The sequence below is a fragment of the Erpetoichthys calabaricus genome, chromosome 1, assembly GCF_900747795.2.
Source record: "Erpetoichthys calabaricus chromosome 1, fErpCal1.3, whole genome shotgun sequence".
NCBI lineage: Eukaryota > Metazoa > Chordata > Cladistia > Polypteriformes > Polypteridae > Erpetoichthys > Erpetoichthys calabaricus.
The window spans coordinates 239,763,808-239,785,459 of NC_041394.2; the positions used below are offsets into that span (position 1 = coordinate 239,763,808).

The 21,652-nt window shown below is 37.5% G+C and overlaps 2 protein-coding genes across 9 annotated transcripts in view; one reads left to right on the forward strand and one right to left on the reverse strand.

Annotated features, from left to right (window-relative positions):
* Nucleotides 1-21,652, forward strand: part of LOC114660381 (chloride anion exchanger-like) — a 147,365-nt gene that overhangs the window by 51,409 nt on the left and 74,304 nt on the right. The window lies entirely within an intron of this gene.
* On the reverse strand, nucleotides 612-18,631 carry LOC114660389 (Cbl proto-oncogene-like 1, E3 ubiquitin protein ligase). Its single transcript, XM_028813066.2, is given in 7 exon segments — nucleotides 612-1,454; nucleotides 1,456-2,110; nucleotides 10,431-10,504; nucleotides 10,587-10,670; nucleotides 12,238-12,335; nucleotides 16,717-16,884; nucleotides 18,530-18,631. Coding segments are annotated over 7 exon segments (1,530 nt in total). The 5' UTR covers nucleotides 18,543-18,631; the 3' UTR covers nucleotides 612-1,016.

Genomic DNA, 21,652 nt, shown 5'->3' on the forward strand with positions numbered 1-21,652 from the left:
TTACATAATTAGTTATATCATACTTCTAATATTTACATACATGTTTAAATAAGTATAGACTAAAAAAATACCCTGAGTATGTTACATAATTTCTATGCACCAGATTTAGGCAAATTTTTTATTTAATAATGAATGAGTACAAAATTTGTAGAAACAATTAAAGTGCATGAAAATAAATTATATATTCTAATGTATTTATGAAGTTAAATTTGATACATTACAGCTCAAAACTGGATGGAAGCTGTAAACGTGTTTCCAAAAAAAGCATTTTGTTCTATATTTTTAAGCCAGACAAAAGTTCATATTGGTTGGGGGACGAAACTGAAAACACACCTATATGCACTGGCAAACATAAATGCAAGAAGGAAAAGCTTGTTTAGTTTGTTCACTTTTTAAAGTCCAATGGCGCCATGAAAGGGGTTATATAAAAATATTTTTGTTTTAAACATAACCATTAGTACAGGGAACATACACTTTACATAAACTGAAACAATCTCTGGGAGAAAAAAAAAACAAAAAAACAAAAAAAAAAAACAACAGACTCCTTTAACGTAACTCCTCCTTGTGGTTTAGGTCAAGATAACAAAAGGTACTAATGTGAGGATTACATTTTTAAAATGTATATTTATTTATTTTAGTTGTTACAGCGTAAGAAAACAAAACAATCAAATTTAACCAAATCCTCAGCATGAATTCTAAGAAAACCAAATGCAGAATGTCCAAGTATGTTTGATCCAGGTTATTTACACAATTCAATCCCAAGTAGAAGGACAAGTTCGTTTTAATGTCATTTTCAAATAAGGATTATACATTTCAGTAATCAAACATACTTTATTTTAATTATTAAAAGTATTTTGGTTTCCAGATTATGGTTTTAAAAGTTCTGGTAAGCACCCAAACCACTGGCTAAAAAAAGGTAATTAAAACAGGTCCTTTAATGACACTGCATTCAACCTATGCAAGTGAAATGCACAAACAAAAAGTCTAACATTTTCCAAATGCTCTCCATTAGGACATTACTGGTAGTATGGTCGATATCTAGACTGATCTGGATGATGAGGTCCCGGCATCTGGCCCTGAGGTGGTGGACCTTGCATTCTTGGTGGTGGTGGTCCCCTTGGAGCTGGCCAAATACCAGGACTAAGTCCACCGGGCTGGTTGAAAGGTGGGCTAAGAGTTCCTTGTTCTTCAGAGAACTGCTGAAGTGAGCCAGGGTTATAATGATGGGGAGGAGGTGCACTGACAGGTGGGCCACCATGCTGAGGAGGCGGAGGACCAGGTGGAGGATGGCTCATGTATGGAGGCAATTGGGCAATTAAGTGTCCAGGTGGTGGTGTTATGGGTGGAGGTGCAGAGGTCATGGGAGGTGGTGGAGCTTGGTTATAAACCATGTGAGGAGTCCCCGAAGCCTGTGGAGGGTGCTGCATTGGGTGGCTTATTGGAGGAGGGGGGGGGAGGGGGTGGGCCATAATGCTGCTGCGGGGGCATCATATGATGAGGATGTGACACCACTGGCTGATTCTGGTATTCGCTGGGATGATGATGAGGGGCTGGGCCAGGGCCAGGGCCTGGGGGTGGCGGTTCACGTCCACCACTGGTATTAGATCCTGCAGAGTCATCCTGGATTGGGACTGTAATGAGATTGCTGTGCTTACGAGTTGTAACTGTGGAGATACGAAAAGTTTCTTGTCCCACAGAGCGAGGGGGACCCAAAGAACTCATATCAGCAGACTGGGGTGGAGGCTGCGTTGCCCGGTGGTCTTCATGAGGCTGGCTGTAGTGCTCATGACCCACATGTTGCAATGGAGGTGGAGGAATAAGAACATGTGGTTTAGGACCACCAATATGAGGGAGGTGGTGCTTATCCGGAGGCATCAGGAAACGCTCAGTCATTTCTGAAGGAGGTGGTGGTCCAGTTATGGCTGGCATGTGAATGGGATCACCTTGAGGGCGTCCACTAACTGGCTTTCCACCTCTCATGTGACGATGGTTGATGTGTGCCTGCAAATCCCTCTGAGATAAGTATGTCCGCTTGCAGCCCTGCACAATGCTGCACATAAATAGAGATCCACGAAGACACTGTTCAATGCGCTGGACAGGATCATTGCAACTATAAAGAGAAGAACTGTCCTTAGATTTTAGTTAGGGAAATGAAAGTATATCAGCATTTAATTTGACATTAGCACTTTAAAGGAAACAAACCATAAAATATCTGAAGATAAGGCCCTGCTCACTATTCTGATTTTCTTATATTATTTTTTTTTTTTTACACTAAACATAAGACAGGCAAAATCTGTTATACCAGATGTCATAAAATATACAATTTTATTTAGATTAAACATTGAAATACAACAGGCAAAAAAATTAATTTTAACAAACATGAAACCAAGCATATACTTCTAGTTTAGACATTAATATTCTTCTCAATTATATAATAGTTCTATAAATCCTCTGATCCATCAGCTGCTGATCAAAATCAGTCAATATTCACTCCAGAACAACTTAAATCGCTAGTTTCCTATTTTTTTTTTTTCCAGCCTCTCTTTTCTAAGCATTACAATAATTAAGTGGTACTACGCATGTATGCCAAGCATTGTGGTACTTGAGGATACAAACTTATTGTTCTTCTGCTGGAAGGCAGCCTGAAAAAACACAGGAGTCAGGTATAGTTTAGGAGAGATAAGACAAATATTGACTTTCACATTAAAAAAGTGGAGTAATAAACAGAGTGAAGAAATTTAGGAGTCACCCTTCGCATAGAGGGGAATTTTAGACTAATATTCTTCAGCTGAACAAAAATACAGCAGTGCTGATTTTAATAAAGAAGAATCTGTTCTTGCTGCTCAGTAAACAAAAGATTTGTTAGCTTAAGGAGCAATAGTAGACTATTTACTTGTAAAAACGATAAGCCCGTTAATGTTGTATCTTCTTGATAAACATCCAATGAACATTACAGTAATCCCTCGCTATATTGCGCTTCGACTTTCACGGCTTCACTCTATCGCAGATTTTATATGTAAGCATATTTAAATATATATCGTGGATTTTTTGATGGTTCACAGATTTCTGCGGACAATGGGTCTTTTAATTTCAGGTACATGCTTCCTCAGTTGGTTTGCCCAGTTGATTTCATACAAGGGACGCTATTGGCAGATGGCTGAGAAGCTCACCAACCAGAACGCGTATTACATATTAAATAAAACTCCTCAAATATATTGTGAGCACAGGGGCTGTTTGCACCCCTAGAGGATACGACCACTCCTCAAAAATGGCTGAAAGATTACCTTCATATTGCTCCCTTCCTTGCAGGGCTTACATGTGGCTGCTTTGTCAAGTGATATGCTTCCTGCATGGTGCTTTGCATACTTAAAAGCTTGAACAGCACGTATTGATTTTTGATTGTTTGTTTTTCTCTGTCTCTCTCACTCTCTCTGACATTCTCTGCTCCTGACGGAGGGGGTGTGACCAGAGGGGCTGTTCACACACTGGCCTAGAGGATACGGACGCACCTCTAAAAAATGCTGAAAGACTACCTTCACATTGCTCCCTTCCTTGCAGCTGCTTTGTCCGGCGGTGCTTCGCATACTTAAAAGCCAAACAGCCCCATTGATTTTTGATTGTTTGCTTTTTTCTCTCTCTCTCTCTCTCTGACATTCTCTGCTCCTGACGCACACTCCTTTGAAGAGGAAGATATGTTTGCATTCTTTTAATTGTGAGACGGAACTGTCATCTCTGCCTTGTCATGGAGTACAGTTTAAACTTTTGAAAAAGAGACAAATGTTTGTTTGCATTGTTTGAATAAAGTTCCTGTCTCTCTACAACCTCCTGTGTTTCTGTGCAAATCTGTGACCCAACCATGACAATATAAAAATAACCATATAAACATATGGTTTCTACTTCGCGGATTTTCACCTTTCGCGGGGGGTTCTGGAACGCAACCCCCGCGATCGAGGAGGGATTACTGTATATAACAACTGTGACTTGACATTCTTTTATGCCATATGTACAGTTTGTGTGTTATGGATATTCTGTTTACACTTTATTAGCTAAAATATGAGCACCGAACAATTACTCTGCAATATGGTCAGGTCCATAAGTATATGGACAGTGACATTTTTCATAATTTTGGCTTTGTATGCCACCACAATGGATATGAAATAAAGCAATTATGTGATTGAAGCATAGACTTTCAGCTTTAATTTAAGTGGTTTATCAAAAATATATGAGCCATTTAAGAATGAGAGGCACTTTTCTGCATAATCCCCCAACCCCCACCCCCGTTTCCACTGGCTCAGAAGTACATAGACTTTTGATTAACAAGCTGCACCATAGCCAGGTGGGTGCAGTTCCTTCATTATTTCATTATATTAAGCAGGTAAAATGCCCAAAATTGATTCCAAATATGGAATTTGCATTTGGAAGCTGCAACTGTGAACTCTCAATATGAAGTCCAAACAGTTGTTCATGCAAGTAAAAACAGTCCCTCAATTAGGCTGGGAAAATAAAACAAACCCCTTAGAGTGACAGCAGAAACAGGAGTGGTCAAATTAACCATATAGTACATTCTTAAGCATACTGGTGAACTCAGCAACACCAGAAGGTCTGGGCAACCACAGAAGATAACTACTACGGATGATTGCAGAATTCTGTCTTTGGTGAAGAAGGACCCCTTCACAATATTTAACCAAAACCAAGAACACTCAAGGAGGCAGGCCTATCATTGCCAAAGTTTACAATCAAGAGAAGACTTCATGAATGAAAAGACTAAAGGTTTACCACAAAGTGTCCTTGGAGAAGAGAAGAAATGGCTCATGATCCGATGAATACCACATCATGTGTGAAACATGGTGGAGGCAGTTTTATAGCATGATCATGCATGGCTGTGAATGGAAGTCAGTCACTAGTGTTTATTGATGATATGTCTGCTAGCAGAAGTAGCAGGATGAATTATGAAGCATATAGGGCTATACTGTCTGCTCAGAATCAGACAAATGCTGCAAAACTGACAGAACAATGTTTCAAAGTAGACATGGACAATGAGCCAAAACATACTGTGAAAGAAAGCCAACTGTTTTTCAAAGCAAAGAAGTGGAAAATTCTTCAAAGGTCAAGCCAATTAACTGACCTCAACCCAATTGGACCTGCAATTCACTTGCTGAAGACAAAACTAATGGCAGAAAGTCCCACGAATAAGCAGCAACTGAAGACAGCTGCAGTAAAGGTCTGGCAAAGTATCACTAGAGTGGAAACCCAGCACTTGGAGATGGCCATGGGTTCCAGACTTCAGGGAGTCATTGACCCTACCAAATATTAAAAATGATCATTTATGACTGTTAGTTTGTCCAGATACTTTTGAGCCAATGAAAATTGGAGGACCATGTTTTCATTAAACCCCTTGAATTAAAGCTGAAAGCCTATACTTCACATCCTGATTGCTTTGTTTCAAATACATTGTGGTGTTGTACAGAGTCAAAATTATGAAAATTGTGTCACTGTCCAAATACTTCTAGACCTGACTATGTCTTTTGGTTAGTAAATATGCAAAAATCAATTTCACTGTACTCTGTACATGTGACAAGAATGACCCTATAAACCTACACAGTCATATGAAAAAGTTTGGGAACCCTCTCAGCCTGCATAATAATTTACTTTCAACAAAAAAAGATAACAGTGGTATGTCTTTCATTTCCTAGGAACATCTGAGTACTGGGGTGTTTTCTGAACAAAGGTTTTTAGTGAAGCAGTATTTAGTTGTATGAAATTAAATCAAATGTGACAAACTGGCTGTGCAAAAATTTGGGTACCTTTGTAATTTTGCTGATTTGAATGCATGTAACTGCTCAATACCGATTATTTGCAACACCAAATTGGTTGGATTAGCTCATTAACTTCATAGACAGGTGTGTCCAATCATGAGAAAAGGTATTTAAGGTGGTCAATTGCAAGTTGTGCTTCCCTTTGACTCACCTCTGAAGAGTGATAGCATGGGATCCTCAAAGCAACTCTCAAAAGATCTGAAAACAAACATTGTTCAGTATCATGGTTTAGGAGAAGGGTACAAAAAGCTACCTCAGGTTTAAACTGTCAGTTTTAACTGTAAAGAATGTAATCAGGAAATGGAAGGCCATGGGCACAGTTGCTGTTAAACCCAGGTCTGGCAGGCCAAGAAAAATACAAGAGCGGCATATACGCAGGATTGTGAGAATGGTTACAGACAACCCACAGATCACCTCCAAAGACCTGCAAGAACATCTTGCTACAGATGGTGTATCTGTACATCGTTCTACAATTCAGCGCAATTTGCACAAAGAACATCTATATGGCAGGGTGATGAGAAAGAAACCCTTTTTGCACTCACACCACAAACAGAGTACAGTAATCCCTCCTCCATCGCGGGGGTTGTGTTCCAGACCCCCACCCCCCGTGAAAGGTGAAAATCCACGAAGTAGAAACCATATGTTTATATGGTTATTTTTATATTGTCATGCTTGGGTCACAGATTTGCACAGAAACACAGGATGTTGTAGAGAGACAGGAACTTTATTCAAACACTGCAAACAAACATTTGTCTCTTTTTCAAAAGTTTAAACTGTGCTCCATGACAAGAGATGACAGTTCCGTCTCACAATTAAAAGAATGCAAACATATCTTCCTCTTCAAAGGAGTGCGCGTCAGAGAGAGAGAAAAAAGCAAACAGTCAAAAATCAATAGGGCTGTTTGGCTTTTAAGTATGCGAAGCACCGCAAAGTAGCTGCGAGGAAGGGAGCAAGCATTTTTCAGAGGAGCGTCCGTATCCTCTAGGCCAGTATGCGAACAGCCCCTCTGCTCACACCCCCTCCGTCAGAGAGAGAGAGAGAGAGAGAGAGAGAAAAGCAAACAATCAAAAATCAATACGTGCTGTTTGATCTTTTAAGTATGCGAAGCACCATGTGGGAAGCATATAGCTTGCAAAGCGGCCACACGTAAGCCCAGCAAAGAAGGGAGCACTGTGAAGGTAATCTTTCAGCGTTTTTTGAGGAGCGGCCGTGTCCTCTAGGGGTGCGAACAGCCCCCGTGCTCACAATATATTTGAGGAGTTTTATTTAATACATAATACGTGCTGTGGTTGGGTAGGTTCTCAGCCATCTGCCAATAGCGTCCCTTGTATGAAATCAACTGGACAAACCAACTGAGGAAGCATGTGCCAGAAATTAAAAGACCCACTGTCCGCAGAAATCCGCGAACCAGCAAAAAATCTGCGATATATATTTAAATATGCTTACATATAAAATCCGCGATGGAGTGAAGCCGCGAAAGTCGAAGCGCAATATAGCGAGGGATTACTGTACGTTGTTGTTTGCAAATGCTCATTTAGACAAGCCAGATTCATTTTGGAACAAAGTGCTTTGGACTGATGAGACAAAAATTTAGTTATTTGGTCATAACAAAAAGTGCTTTGCATGGCAGAAGAAGAACACCGCATTCCAAGAAAAACACTTGCTACCTACTGTCAAATTTGGTGGAGGTTCCATCATGCTGTGGGACTGTGTGGCTAGTTCAGGGACTGGGGCCCTTGTTAAAAGTCAAGGGTCAGATGAATTCAACCCAAATCAACAAATTCTTCAGGATAATGTTCAAGCATCACTCACAAAGTTGATGTTACGCAGGGGTTGGATATTCCAACAAGACAATTACCCAAAATACAGTTTGAAATCTACAAAGGCATTCATGCAGAGGGAGAAGTACAATGTTCTGGAATGGCCGTGTCAGTCCCCTGACTTGAATATCATCGAAAATCTGTGGGATGATTTGAAGCAGGCTGTCCATGCTCAGCAGCCATCAAATCTAACTGAACTGGAGAGATTTTGTATGGAAGAATGGTCAAAAATACCTCCATCCAGAATCCAGACACTCATTAAAGGCTATATGAGGCATCTAGAGGCAGTTATATTTGCAAAAGGAGACTCAACTAAGTATTGATGTAATATCTCTGTTGGGGGCTCAAATTTATGCACCGGTCTAAATTTGTTATGATGCATATTGCATATTTTCTGTTAATCCAATAAATTTAATGTCACTGCTAAAATACCACTGTTTCCATAAGGCATGTCATATATTAAAAGGAAGTTACTACTTTGAAAGCTCAGCCAATGATAAACAAAAATCCAAAGAATTAACAGGGGTTCCCAAACTTTTTCATACGACTGTAAAAAGAAAGAAAAAACAGCAGCTACTGTGTAAGGAAGAACCGATCAGGTTTTTTTTTTTTTTGGTCTGATACCCACCACAGATTTCATGTTACTAGAACTGTCCGATTCTGATACCAATTTGTTTTGCTTATACTTTTAATTTTATTTTTTCCATTAACCTCCTACAGCACCAGTTGTGCAGAAGGCTCGTGTTCTACAGTACACTGATGTGGAATTTGTATAATTAAACTACAGACCACAAGTGTTACCTGTTCATTTTTATTAAATTCTGTAGGTGTATTGTTCAGGAACCATTAAAAATACACTAAAATAAATATCCCCTTACAACACACTTTTTTTAAAGTGACAAAGCATGTACACAAAACATCTATAATATACATGCCATAAAAGAAAATGTGTTATAAATGCAAGACACAAGTCTAATAAATTTCATATTTATCAAAAACACACAAGACTAACATGCTTAAGAAGTTGACAAGTAAAACTGACACATTTGGCCCTTAAGCTAAAAACGTGTTGTTTACTAAGCAACAAGGGCAAATTTTTCTTTATTTTTTCCCTAATTAAAATGTACTAAACACAAGCTAACTCACATTCTGCACGGTTTTAAATTACAGGACAAAATAAAAATGTCTGAACTCATTTAATGTGTGCCAAAGATGTGCTTCTCTGTCTTACACTGCAACTTCAGCTAAACTTCTGTTCCTTTCCATGTACATGACAACTCCTCAGATTCCCTTTTATGAGTTTACTAATCCACTTTATTTAAAGTAAAAGCCAATGTTTTTGTTTTCTCCTAAAGTTTGAATTTCCACTCTTCGTTAACCATTATGTCCTGGCAACAAAACATGTGTGATTCCTCAAGTACCATAATACTTCACGAGAAGAAGCACTATAACTAAATATAATCATAACTATTAGAAAAGCAGATTCTGAAAAATTGTTTTTTTGAGATTGGCTAATATACTAATTATTGATCGAGTCATTTGGAGTGAAAACTGGCTGATCTAGATTGGCAGCAATCATAGCATCACTGCTTAGTCTACTGTCTAATTGTAAAAATACCAAGGAAACCACTCTCATATAAAATGATACTTAAATATGGCAAATTATGCACAAGCCTACCATAAAAAAAAACCAAAAAAAAAAACAAACTGTACTTTAATGAACGATGTGATCAGTATCAGCCTTAAAAATGCCTGATCACATCAATCCTATTAATAAGATGCAATATGGCCAATCTGATATAATTCAAGTAAGCCTTACAATAATAGGTGGATATATACTCTGCTCAATTATCACGATGGGTTTGAATCTTTTTTTTCCTCATAACATCACAAAGAACAATACTGAGAATATTTATTAGTACACTGCATCAAATGTGGAAGAGAGGGACTACTTAACAGTGAAGTTAGCTTGTTAATTTAAACCATACAGACTAGGTTTACCATGGAAAAATATACTTCCATCTTTGTATACCAGAACTTGCACCTAACACATTGTGCAAAGACCAAAACATTTTATGCAAAAGGCAAAAGACTCACTCAAATATTATGTTTATAACATTGACTAAGTTTGTCATTAACAAAACCACTAGCTCTATACGCCAATTATACACACAGCTCTGTCCTGGGATATTTCTTTTCTTCCACCAAAACAGATGGAGGCAGGACAAGAATAATGAAATACCCCAAAAATTAGCTTTTAGTGATTAGCCATGCCCTTGCATAGCTATCCTCTAATACCATGTTTCTAGTCCATCTAAAGACTAATTAGTACTTTCCAAACATAACTTGCTGTTACATCTTTTCTTCTTCAGGTATGTCAGAGGGCTCAAAAACGTATTGTGGAAAATTGTTTTAAGATCCAACGTTTTCTGCTGTTAGCTTTTTTTTTTTTATCTTTTATTTCAGAATACAATAGATATTCAGGAGTTTCTTACTGGAGTGTATGTTTTATTAATTCAGATTTGAAACTCTTAAAGGCTCCTTCATAATGCCAACTCTGAGTAATTCCACTGATTTCATAAGGCTATCACAAAACATTGAAGTTTATCAAAGAGGCATTGCAAAAATATATACTTGAGATAGAAAAACGTAGTAGCAGGGAGGGACTCCAAGACATATGTTCCACTTTTTGTATTTTTTTTTTTTTTTAAGAAATAATGCATAAACAAACTTAATATTTTTATTAGAGATATTAGTTTTTATATATACAAAGCCCACTATCTATAAAACTTACCCAGGGCACATTTTGTCACACTTCTTCTCATGTATTACTGCACATTCATAGCAGAAAACATGCTTGCAAGGAATCTGGAAAGAAAGAAAACAGAAATCCAGTTAACTAGAGAAACAACAATAAGAATACCAAAATAAGTAAACTGTTTGTGCATACCATTCGTCCATATATCTTGATAGGTAGACCACATTTATCACAGAAATGAACTGGCGTGTCATCCTTTTCTCCAATTAAATTCAACTGTTGAAATGATAAAATATATACATAAGAAGCAGGTACAATACTGTTCTGGCAAATATAAATCTACTTAGACAACAAGTATTGTAATTAGACTTCCACACATTTACAGTTTCAATAAATACAGTAATCCCTCCTCCATCGCGGGGGTTGCGTTCCAGAGCCACCCGTGAAATAAGAAAATCCGCGAAGTAGAAACCATATGTTTATATGGTTATTTTTATATTGTCATGCTTGGGTCACAGATTTGCGCAGAAACACAGGAGGTTGTAGAGAGACAGGAACATTATTCAAACACTGCTAACAAACATTTGTCTCTTTTTCAAAAGTTTAAACTGTGCTCCATGACAAGACAGAGATGACAGTTCTGTCTCACAATTAAAAGAATGCAAACATATCTTCCTCTTCAAAGGAGTGCTTGTCAGGAGCAGAGACTGTCATAAAGACAGAGAGAGCAAACAAATCAATAGGGGAAGGCGGCAGCTCACACCCCCTCCGTCAGGAGCAGAGAGAGAGAGAGAGAGAGAGAAACAAACATGCAAAAATCAATATGTGCCCTTCGAGCTTTTAAGTATGCGAAGCACCGTGCAGCATGTCGCTTCACTAAGCAGCTGCACAGAAGGTAGCAACGTGAAGATAATCTTTCAGCATTTTTAGACGAGCGTCCGTATCGTCTAGGTGTGCAAACAGCCCCCCTGCTCACACCCCCTACGTCAGGATCAGAGAAAGCGCAACAGAGAGAAAGAGAAAAGTAAGTTGGGTAGCTTCTCAGCCATCTGCCAATAGCGTCCCTTGTATGAAATCAACTGGGCAAACCAACTGAGAAAGCATGTACCAGAAATTAAAAGACCCATTGTCCGCAGAAATCCGCGAACCAGCAAAAAATCTGCGATATATATTTAAATATGCTTACATATAAAATCCGCGATAGAGTGAAGCCGCGAAAGGCGATATAGCGAGGGATCACTGTATTCAAACTAAAGATGCACAATTCATTGTATTTTAAGATTCTAAATACAAGTACAGCAAGATACTAATTTCAAAAAGTGGGGATTCATTTTATTTAGTATTCCTGTGCTGTCACAGATCAAGCTTTCCCAGTTTTGGACTGCTCTAAACAGTACCTAAACGCAAATGCATTTGCAAATTAGAGGCAACATATAACTACAAGGAACTGTGTTGAACAAATTCTTAGTAGTCTCAGCCCTAACAGCTTTTAAAACATGTTAAATTATTTTTCTTTTATTAGAAGCCTCCAGAAACATTGAGAAGTTTAAGTAATGTTGAAAGTGCTATTTATCAAACTTTTTTCTACACATTCTATCTCCAAAATGAAGAGAATTGCATTGTTTTTAATAGCAATTTTGGACAGAAAAGAAGCAAAAAACATACAACTGGAGAAATGCACACAAAGATTTACACAACCATCTACAATTAAACCACATAGACCAAACAAATGCATGAAAGCTACACAAGGAGCACCAAATTCTAATGTTAGGCCCGCGAACCAAATGTATATTACTTGTTTATGCTGTTGGTATCGTGATGCCTATTGAAAGCAAATACATACCTTAACATCCCAAAATATTTGTAAAAATCTTCGTTGACTTCCAAACACATCTGGAACCTTGCAATCATAGAGCTCCTCTTCACTGTATCCAAAACTTTCTATAAAAAAAGCAAACAAACAAAATAAATAAATAATAGTACAGCTCCGAAGTATATGTATGTGTGTGTATATTATATACACATACATACAACTGGACAAAAGTTTTGAAACCCCTCAGGGTTTTCAGTTTTTATGGAAATACACACAGTTTAATGTCAATGTTTCATTAAATCAAGTCATAGAACAAATACACAATGGCAAATAAAGAGTGTGTCAAGGAATCATTTAAGCTTACATTTTGCTAATATAACTGACAAACTATGGTAACCATTTTGATTTAGAATGCCAGTCACTCTATGCAAGTGAACAACTCTATCTCAAGCAAAAGAACCCCAGACCATCACACTTCCTCCTCCATGTCTAACAGTTGATGTCACACACTGAGGAACCATCCTTTCACAAACTCGAAAGGCATACAAACCCTGCATGATTAACCGAAGATTTAAAATTTTGATTCATCGATCCAAAAGACTTTCTTCCAGTCTGCAGTAGTCCACAGCCGGAATTTCAATGCCCTATTTTGTACTTTAAGGAATGGCTTTCTCATGCCACTCACCCTGTAAAACCTGCAGGACAAAGTCTCCTCTTCAAAGCAGAAACTGACACTTGCTTTTTTCAACCCCTGTTGAGCTGTGCTTGAAGCCGTTATGCTGTAATGTGCCCGTCATGGATGCTGGTGACCATGAGGAACTTGTCTTCTGATTGGGTTATGACTTTGGGTCTGCCAGATCTCTTCCAGTTTCCAATTGCCTTTGTATTGTGGTATTCAATGACACTTTGATTTCTTGAAAGGAAAGGCCTGCACTTCTAAGGCCGGATTTATACTTCACACGACGCATGCCGCAGCGGACACTCCTGCTACGCAAGCATTGTAGTGTTTATACTTGCGCGTGTACTTTACATAAATCTGGAGGAATCCACCAGATGGCAGTGCGAGATATTATCACAGTGAAAACATGTTCGGCTTCTCTGTGTTGTGAAATGCCTAGACCACCCATTAAATTCCGATGACACCTTACTGCAATCTCTCTGAAAAGGATGTTTATTGATTAAATCCAGGGATGTGTCCATTCCAGCAAGCATTGGGCACGAGTGAGAAACAATCCCTGGACGAGGCCTCGGCTCATCGCAAAGTGAATTCAAGCACACACATACACTGGCATCATTTAAGCGGCACCAAATCCGCAAATCTGCATATCTTTGGAAGGAAACCGGAGCACACCGAGGAAACCCAGCAGGAAAACATGTAAACTCCAGGCAGGGAATATCAGCGACGTGACTCCCTGCAAGACAGCAGCACTAACACTCCGCCACTGTGTCACCCCCATGTGTGTAATTATTAACAGCATTCATTATGTAAACGAAATTACCGATTTATCTGTAAAATGCTTTTCATCATGAAAGTGATATCAAGTATAAATCTAAGGATTCTAAATGTGCAGAGAGTTGGAATATCATACATTTAATGTGATCAGTGTGGCGATCTATTGCTGGCAATTCGCTGCTGTCAGGAACAGATGAAGCCCTAGAAAAAAAGACGGCACAAAAGACGGCATGTGAGACTTTTAAAACGTATCGTGTCATTACGATCGGGAATATGCGACGCTTGAATAAAAAAGCACCACGAATACATCTGTATGTGGGCATTTTGCTTCACCACATCAAACCATTTATCAAATATCGAAGCGCGCACACTGATCTTGTAGGATCCGCAAAGCAGCTTTCGGAAAGTAAAGCACGCATCCTGTCCAGATTTGGGATCAAGATAGCGCACAAACCAGCAAACACATTACAGACTGTCCTTTTCAATGCCAGAAGCAAAAAAAAAAAAAACCAATCAACCACAGAAACAAGAAACGCAGTTTACAGCCTTCCATGCAATGCATGCCCAGCGGTATATGAGGGACAAACATCTAAAAGACTCGCAACCCTAATACAGGTACATTACAATGTCATCTATCTATCTATCAGAAGGACCAACCCACGGTCTGTGATTTACACACATACATGTTCCGTTGGACACGTTTAACTGGGACACTGTGAAAGTAAAATTCAGGGCTAATTTCAATAGTGCCAGAGAGCAGGCTGAATTGTGGCTCTCTAATGAAAATGCCATTAAGACACTTGGACTTGAACCCAGCATATGCAGGCTTAAAAAGAACATCTAAAAAACAAAAAAGACTTTATGACCAACACCTTCTGAAACACACCTTTTTAATCCATCCCCTTACAACCTATCCTCCACCCTCACTCGCTATATATTCCCTTTAGTTCATATATATCTAATCATTTTTCTCTGATGATGACATCTGGTAGGTTTTCGAAAGCTTGAGAATAAAAAAACTATTTTAAGATACGCGACTCATTTTCTCCCTTTGTAAATCTCTAGCTACAAATATGCAAATCGTACCACAGACCTTTGCTTCTACATATACGTACACACAGACACATGCACACATTGTGTGTATGTGTGAGGAGAGGCAGCATCATCAAAGTATCACAACTCGTATTAATAGAAGTCTTTATAAATGTGTGCTTCTTTAATACAAGTGGTTTTATCCCAGCTGGAAGAAGAGAAGCACCAACAAAACATCTTTAAATCTGACAAAATAAAACCAGCTCAACCCAAAAGACTTGCCAGGCTTTCTTTACAATGCTTTCAAAGCGGTTTTGAAAATTTCTGCAATGCTTTTCATAAGTCTGGAGTGAAGTTGGTTTGAAAACTAACTGATTTTACGGATTATGTATGCAATACAGAAAGTATAATGCAATAAAGTATATGAACAAACACACACACACTAATATTATATATATATTGCCTTGAGCATGTTAAAGGTGCAATAAAAATTAAAAATATATTTATGTGTAATATATGGAGGGAGGACCCACACATTCCTTGAATTATTTAAAAAATATATATTTTACAGCAATTCCCTTTAATTAACCTTCAAAATATTCTTGAGATGTATTACACTTGTCTCAGTTTCTCTTCCATTTCTGGAAACATTTTCTGTACTCATCTTTTGTTACTGTGTCCAGAACTTCCTGTTGCTTTCTACAGTGTAAGAAATCCAGAATAAAAAAAGTCTTCTTCCCTTCAGTCTTAATTTTAATTTGGGGAAAAAAAAAAAAAAAAAGGTCAGAGGAAGATCGATCTGGTGAATGCAGGGGTGCAAAGCAACAAGTACAATGTTTTTTGTTAAAAAACTGATTAATATCCTGGTGTGTGCATGTGTGTTTTGATGCTGCAAAATGTATGAAGGTGACATAAATTTTGCCTTGCTTAAAATCCACGACTTTTCTTTTTGTTTATATTAGATTACAGATTATTTCAGCAACAGAATATTTATTAGTTACAGTAGGGTCTTGTACTTCAAACGATGCAAACTTTGTATGTTCCAGATTCTGAATGCTAAATTTGAGAGAAAATCGATCCAAAGATCAAATGATGTTTCCACATCCAAACTGCATACACAGTGAAAAAAATGCAGCAACAGATGTGTGCCCAAGATGTCTCTCACTCTTGCTGTGAAAGTATCTTGTGTTATGCTTGCGTGTTTTCAGTGTGCTTGGTTTTATATATATATATATATATATATATATATATATATACATACACACACACACATATTAACCATGGCATCCAAGAAGAGTGTGGAAGTAAAGCCCAAGAGGAAGGTTGTAAAGAACTTATGTTGAAGCATGAAAGCAGTACGTGTATGGCAAATCTGGTGGTCATGTTTAAGATATGTAGGTACAATAAATACGTTTTCACTTTATTATACAGTATATGTATTGGAATTATTGTTTTCATATTTTAATTATGGCATTTGATTGTGTTTTTTTACCTTAAATTATATGTATTTGCTGTTTAAGTTTCTTAAAAAATGTATCATTTAGGGGCTTGGAAAGGATTGATTCACTTTCCTTTATTTCTAATGTGGAAAACTGATTTGGATTACGAACAATTTGAGAGTTCAGATGGCCTCCTGAAACGATTAATTTGAAGCACAAGGCACTGTAATATATTCATACATGTGATTATGACAAGACTACGCACATAAAACTGCAAATATTCAACATCATGTAAAATACAATGATAGTCACTGACAAATAAGACCTTCTCAAAATGCTTGAAACACCAAAAACCATCAATTAAGTATCTCTTAAAAACAAATGTGCTAAACATAAACTTACATTAGCATGTATGTATGCATGCATGCATAAAAGAAATGTTCTTACTCAGTGTGGCCATAAATTAAAAAATAAAATACATTCACAAAGTAAGCTAGTTGAAAACAACAATACCTGTACAATAAATTAAATAAAAACTAAAATGTTCCCCGCTTATTGTATTCAAATCACAAAAATGTATACTACCATTATCTGCATTTTGCTGTTTAGAAGCTATTCGATTCATGTTTCTTTGGGGGCGAGGAGGCGGCTTGCTTCTGTTGGTCTGCTTTGAAATAAGTTTCAGGGGAATCCTTCTGCGCACATCGGGTCCGCCCAATGATACAGATCCATCTGTACCTTGTAAGTCATTGTCTACACAAAAATAAAGAAATAAATAACATGCATTGCTATTAACAATGAAAATATCTGGCACTGCATCCACTTTCAGTAGCAATACATAAGGTGACAACATTTATGCCTGCTGTCCTCAAGTTCAACCTGGAAAACCCACCAGCATTGTAGGTTTTCGTTTCAAATAATTTCTTCTTAATTGGACTCCTACATTAACTAACCAAGATGTTACAAAAACACAATCTGGCAATTTTTTTAACCGAATAAAGCAGGAATTTCGATATAAAATAATTTTTGATATTTTGCGTTTTGTTATTTTTATATTATTTTCTTGTTATTTAAGGCACTAATAAGCCATACATACAAATAAACAATACTATAAACAAACACATGGGTAACACTAAAATAGCTGCATTTTACCATTCAGCATCCCTTGACCTGGTGAATGCTGTATCATGTCATTTTTTATCCTGCTTAATCCAGACCAGGGTCACGGGTTACGTGTAGACTATCCCAGCTAACATATGGTGCAAGGCAAGAATAAACCCTGGACAGTGTGCCAGTCCATCACAGGGTGAACACACACACTAGGGTCAATTTAGCATTACCAATTCACTTGGACAGCGAGAAGAAACCAATGCAAACGCAGGGAAAGCATGCAAACTCTCGACAGGGAGGACGGAGGACACGGACCAAGATCTTTTTACTGCGATGCTGGTGACTGTTATGCTTGTCATTAATTGACAGATGTCGATGTAATTAATAGGGCAAACTACGCTAAAAACACGTTCATCAAAAAGAAAACAGAAAATGACATCGAAAGATATTGCAAAATGAAAATATTTCTTAATTTCTTATAAATGTAAATCTAACACTAACGCACTTTTCTGAATGCAAAACAAGATACATTGAAGGTAAGTTAAACAATTAGGTCTATGTCGGACAGTATGAAACAAAACCTGCCGCCACAGGGGGTTCTTAGAACTAAACTTGGGAAGCACCGATTTAAGGGAATGCTTATACGCACTCCTTGTATACTTGCTTACAAATATCAAACGTCTAAATATTTAGAAACAAAATACTACTGAAGTTTCAAATAATTCTGTTTTTAAAAAACAGAACAAAATAAGGTTATTTAGCTTACGATCACAGTAGGTAAAGCATTTTTAAGATCTATAACATTCCGGAAAATGGCTAACTTTTCTATGTTTTACAAAAGACAAAGCAATTAATAATACAATACCCAACGGTAGTTTAAGGTTAAATCTTATTTCGCAGCATATTGGTTAAGAAGATCAACAATTTGCAAGTAAGAAAAGCAAGTAACACTCAATAATGCACGCGTATTCCTATTACTTGTTTAAACGCAAACGGATGTGCTGGGACACGAAAACCAGAACAACTTAAAATTTAAAATCAACAACACGGAGAAAGTCGCAAAACATCAGCATCTTCCTGTTGAAATATTAGGAAGCTCCTGGAAGGCACACCAGGCCGCGCTGTTTGTAACCTCGCATTCTTCCAGTTAGTATTTAATTACAAGGCAACTTTGCATAGTTTTATCACGATATACCAATTAAACTCATACTCGGATACTTTTTTTTATTTAAAATATATAAACAGAAAAGGCAAAATATTAAAAACAGAAAAACTATTTCCTCCCTACCATTCTGGTCCATGATTCAAAGCACTGCATTGTGGGAACGGAAGTAGGTGAACTGCATGATGGTTCAGCAGTTCGAAGAAGATGGGCGTGGTCACACCTATTTGGGTCCCGCTGCTCGAATAGGGTATTGCTGCCATGATTATTGCAGCCCGGAGAAATTATGGGCGGATCCGCAAGCGGGATGAAATTTGGCGATTCCGTAGTCGTGACGTAATTAAAGTCAAATGAGGGCAGTTTAAAATTCGAGGGACACAGTGATTACCTGCAGTGAGCCAGTGTTTTTCCCATTATCTAGACAGAGTACCGAAACGCCATAGCTGCGTTGGTGAAAGTTTCACAGGGAAACGCTTTTCGTTTGAATGCTGATTTATCTCGGCGTTCGAAGCTTCACTGCTCCCCCACGCGCACTTTGATCAAATGCTGTTGTGTCGAGTCGCCCTACCTTACACGGGGTACCGGGGGACCCTCCCACGCGCTCTCCAATCGAATGTTATTGTATTGCCATAAGCAGAATACCGTCAGTAATTTATTTAAACCTCAAGCACTTGCTAATGTCAATCTATTATAAAGAAATGTTAACGTCTTAGATTTTACTTTTCCTCTCAAAGCTAAAGAGATTCTCTTTATAGAATATTTAATGATACTATTCATGAAGAGAATTTGTTAGAGGTAGGTTTAATATTGCTCACAATAATTATACATTTTGTGTTGTTGGTATCGAGATTAGGGACTTTTAGTTTTTATCATGCCTTTATAGTAATCTATTTTGGAATTACTTGTTTCATTCGTTACACCCAACTATCCCCCCCCCCCCCCTTTCAGTTTGCCAGAAATTATATACAGTAATGTTTGGTATTTTAATGAAGGATAAGAAAATCTGGTGCTTTGTCGAATTCCTTGCTTATTTTAGGGAACATTTTTATTCATAAATGTAAATACTCCCAAATTAAACCTACATTGGTAGTTTTTACTAAAGAGTTCGTATTGTACTGTAAATTATAAAAGCAGGGGCATCAAATTCGAATCTTGAAGGGCTACAGTGGCTACTTGTTTTTGTTCCAACCACGTTCTCCATTACTAACCACTTAACTGCTGCTAATTGAACAGACTTCATTAGGTTAATTTTAATTTTCTTGTTTGTTTAGACTCAAACTTCGGCTCTGAGGCTAAGGATCTGTGCTGGTATCCAGAAGGTTGCTGATTTGAATCCCTGTTACTGCCAAAAGAGGTCCTACTCTGCTGGGCCCTTGAGCAAGACCCTTAACCTGTAATCGCTCCAGGGGCGCTGTACAATGGCTGACCCTGTGCTCTGACCCCAAGGGGTATGCGAAAACTAACAAATTCCTAATACAAGAAATTGTATAAGGCGAAATAAAGAACAAAAAAAAAAACTTTATAATTGTTTTTTTCTCTCTAATTTACTAGCAGCTAAACAAAAATGAGACATAACGCATGCCTGTATATGACCAGCTAAGACAAGGACCTCAAAATCCAACATTGCAATCAGAAGCCTATCTTTTTGTTAGTGAAAGCAGTTTCTTAATTCTATGGCTTGCTGGTGCTGTTATTCTGCCACAGAAGATGTTTTCAAAACTGTTGATTTTCTTTTTTTCTAAGAGCAGCATCAATATGTTTTGTGGGAGTAAAACAAATCAATACTTCTCCAACTTTCACCCAATGAACACACAGGTGCACATTGGTTCAGGTTCACTTGGCATGTTGTCTTGCATGCATTGCATATCATTTTTGTTTTATTGCCAAGCAAGTCAGTTAAGATTACAATAAAATAAGTGTGTTATGTTCTGAATAGTAAGTGCTTAGTAATTTACAGAGTGGCTGGAATTGGAACCTAACGCCACTGAGTCCCTCCAGGGTATGAGCTTGAACATTATTAAAGCATAGGAAAAAGAAACCAGGGGGGAAAAGTCAGCATTATTGATGATTTCAGATTAAATGAAAATACCTCATAGCCCAGTTGCTTTTTAATCACGACTACAAAATTATTCAAATAGTGTTAAATGTGAATAGTTATTTTTATTTGCATTCGTGAACACAATAAAAAATGTAACTAGAATGTTTCCATCACATCACATTACTGAAATTGAAAGGAAATGTAATTAAAACTTAAAAATTACAAAATTTATTCATGTCTAGAATATTGTTTAAAATCAGTTTAACATGAAAATATTTAGTCAATCTAGTATTTTTAAACATATTGAAAGAAAACAGCAACACATATTCTTTGACTTAAACATAACTATTCTAGTTTTTCTCACTTCTTATATCATTTGGTGACCTGTCATTTGTAAATTTTTTCTGGTGTGTCCCGATGAATGATCCAGCAGTAGTCCACCATCATACTGACATTGAAATATCCCTGGTACCTTCTTGTCCTTGATATCCTCATAGAATATTTCACCTTGCTCTTTACCCATCACTGTAAAATTCTCAGGAAGAGATTTCAAATGCATTTACTTATTTGGATATTGTTGTTATCCAAATCAACTTACAACATCCATTTCTTTTGTTTTTCCAATTGGAGCACAGGTAGGTGAAGTAACTTGCTTTTGGCCACACAGTGTCAGCGAGATTTAAACCCAAAACTTAAGACTTTGAATTCAGTAATTTAATGATGAATAACATTACTTATAGAAATATAATGCATTAATTAAAAGAGAAATGGAAAATATTAATTTATGGTGTACACTGGGTGCTAGGTACCATAATTTCTAGAGCATGTTATTGTAAAGATACATTTTTCTCATTTTAACTATTTCATCATTATTGAGAAAAATCTGTCTTTGCATCTAGGTTCTCTTAACTGCACTAACATGGCAATTGGAAGAGGACAGTGGAAGATGGGGGAAATAATAGCACAGCTGTAATATCAGTAATATTTTGTTGAATTACATGTTAAACAGGGTGGTACAGGTTTTAATCCTAGACCTGGTTGTTGTCCTTTTCAGTTTTGCATGTTCTACCTATGTCTGTGTGAAATCCATTTTTTTACCACAAAGATGTGCAGATTAGGTTAATTGTTCAATCTAAACTAGGCCCATGTCACTGTGTGTACCTCTTGTGCATTGCCCCTGGTTTTGCCCTGATAGGCTATGGTCCCCACCT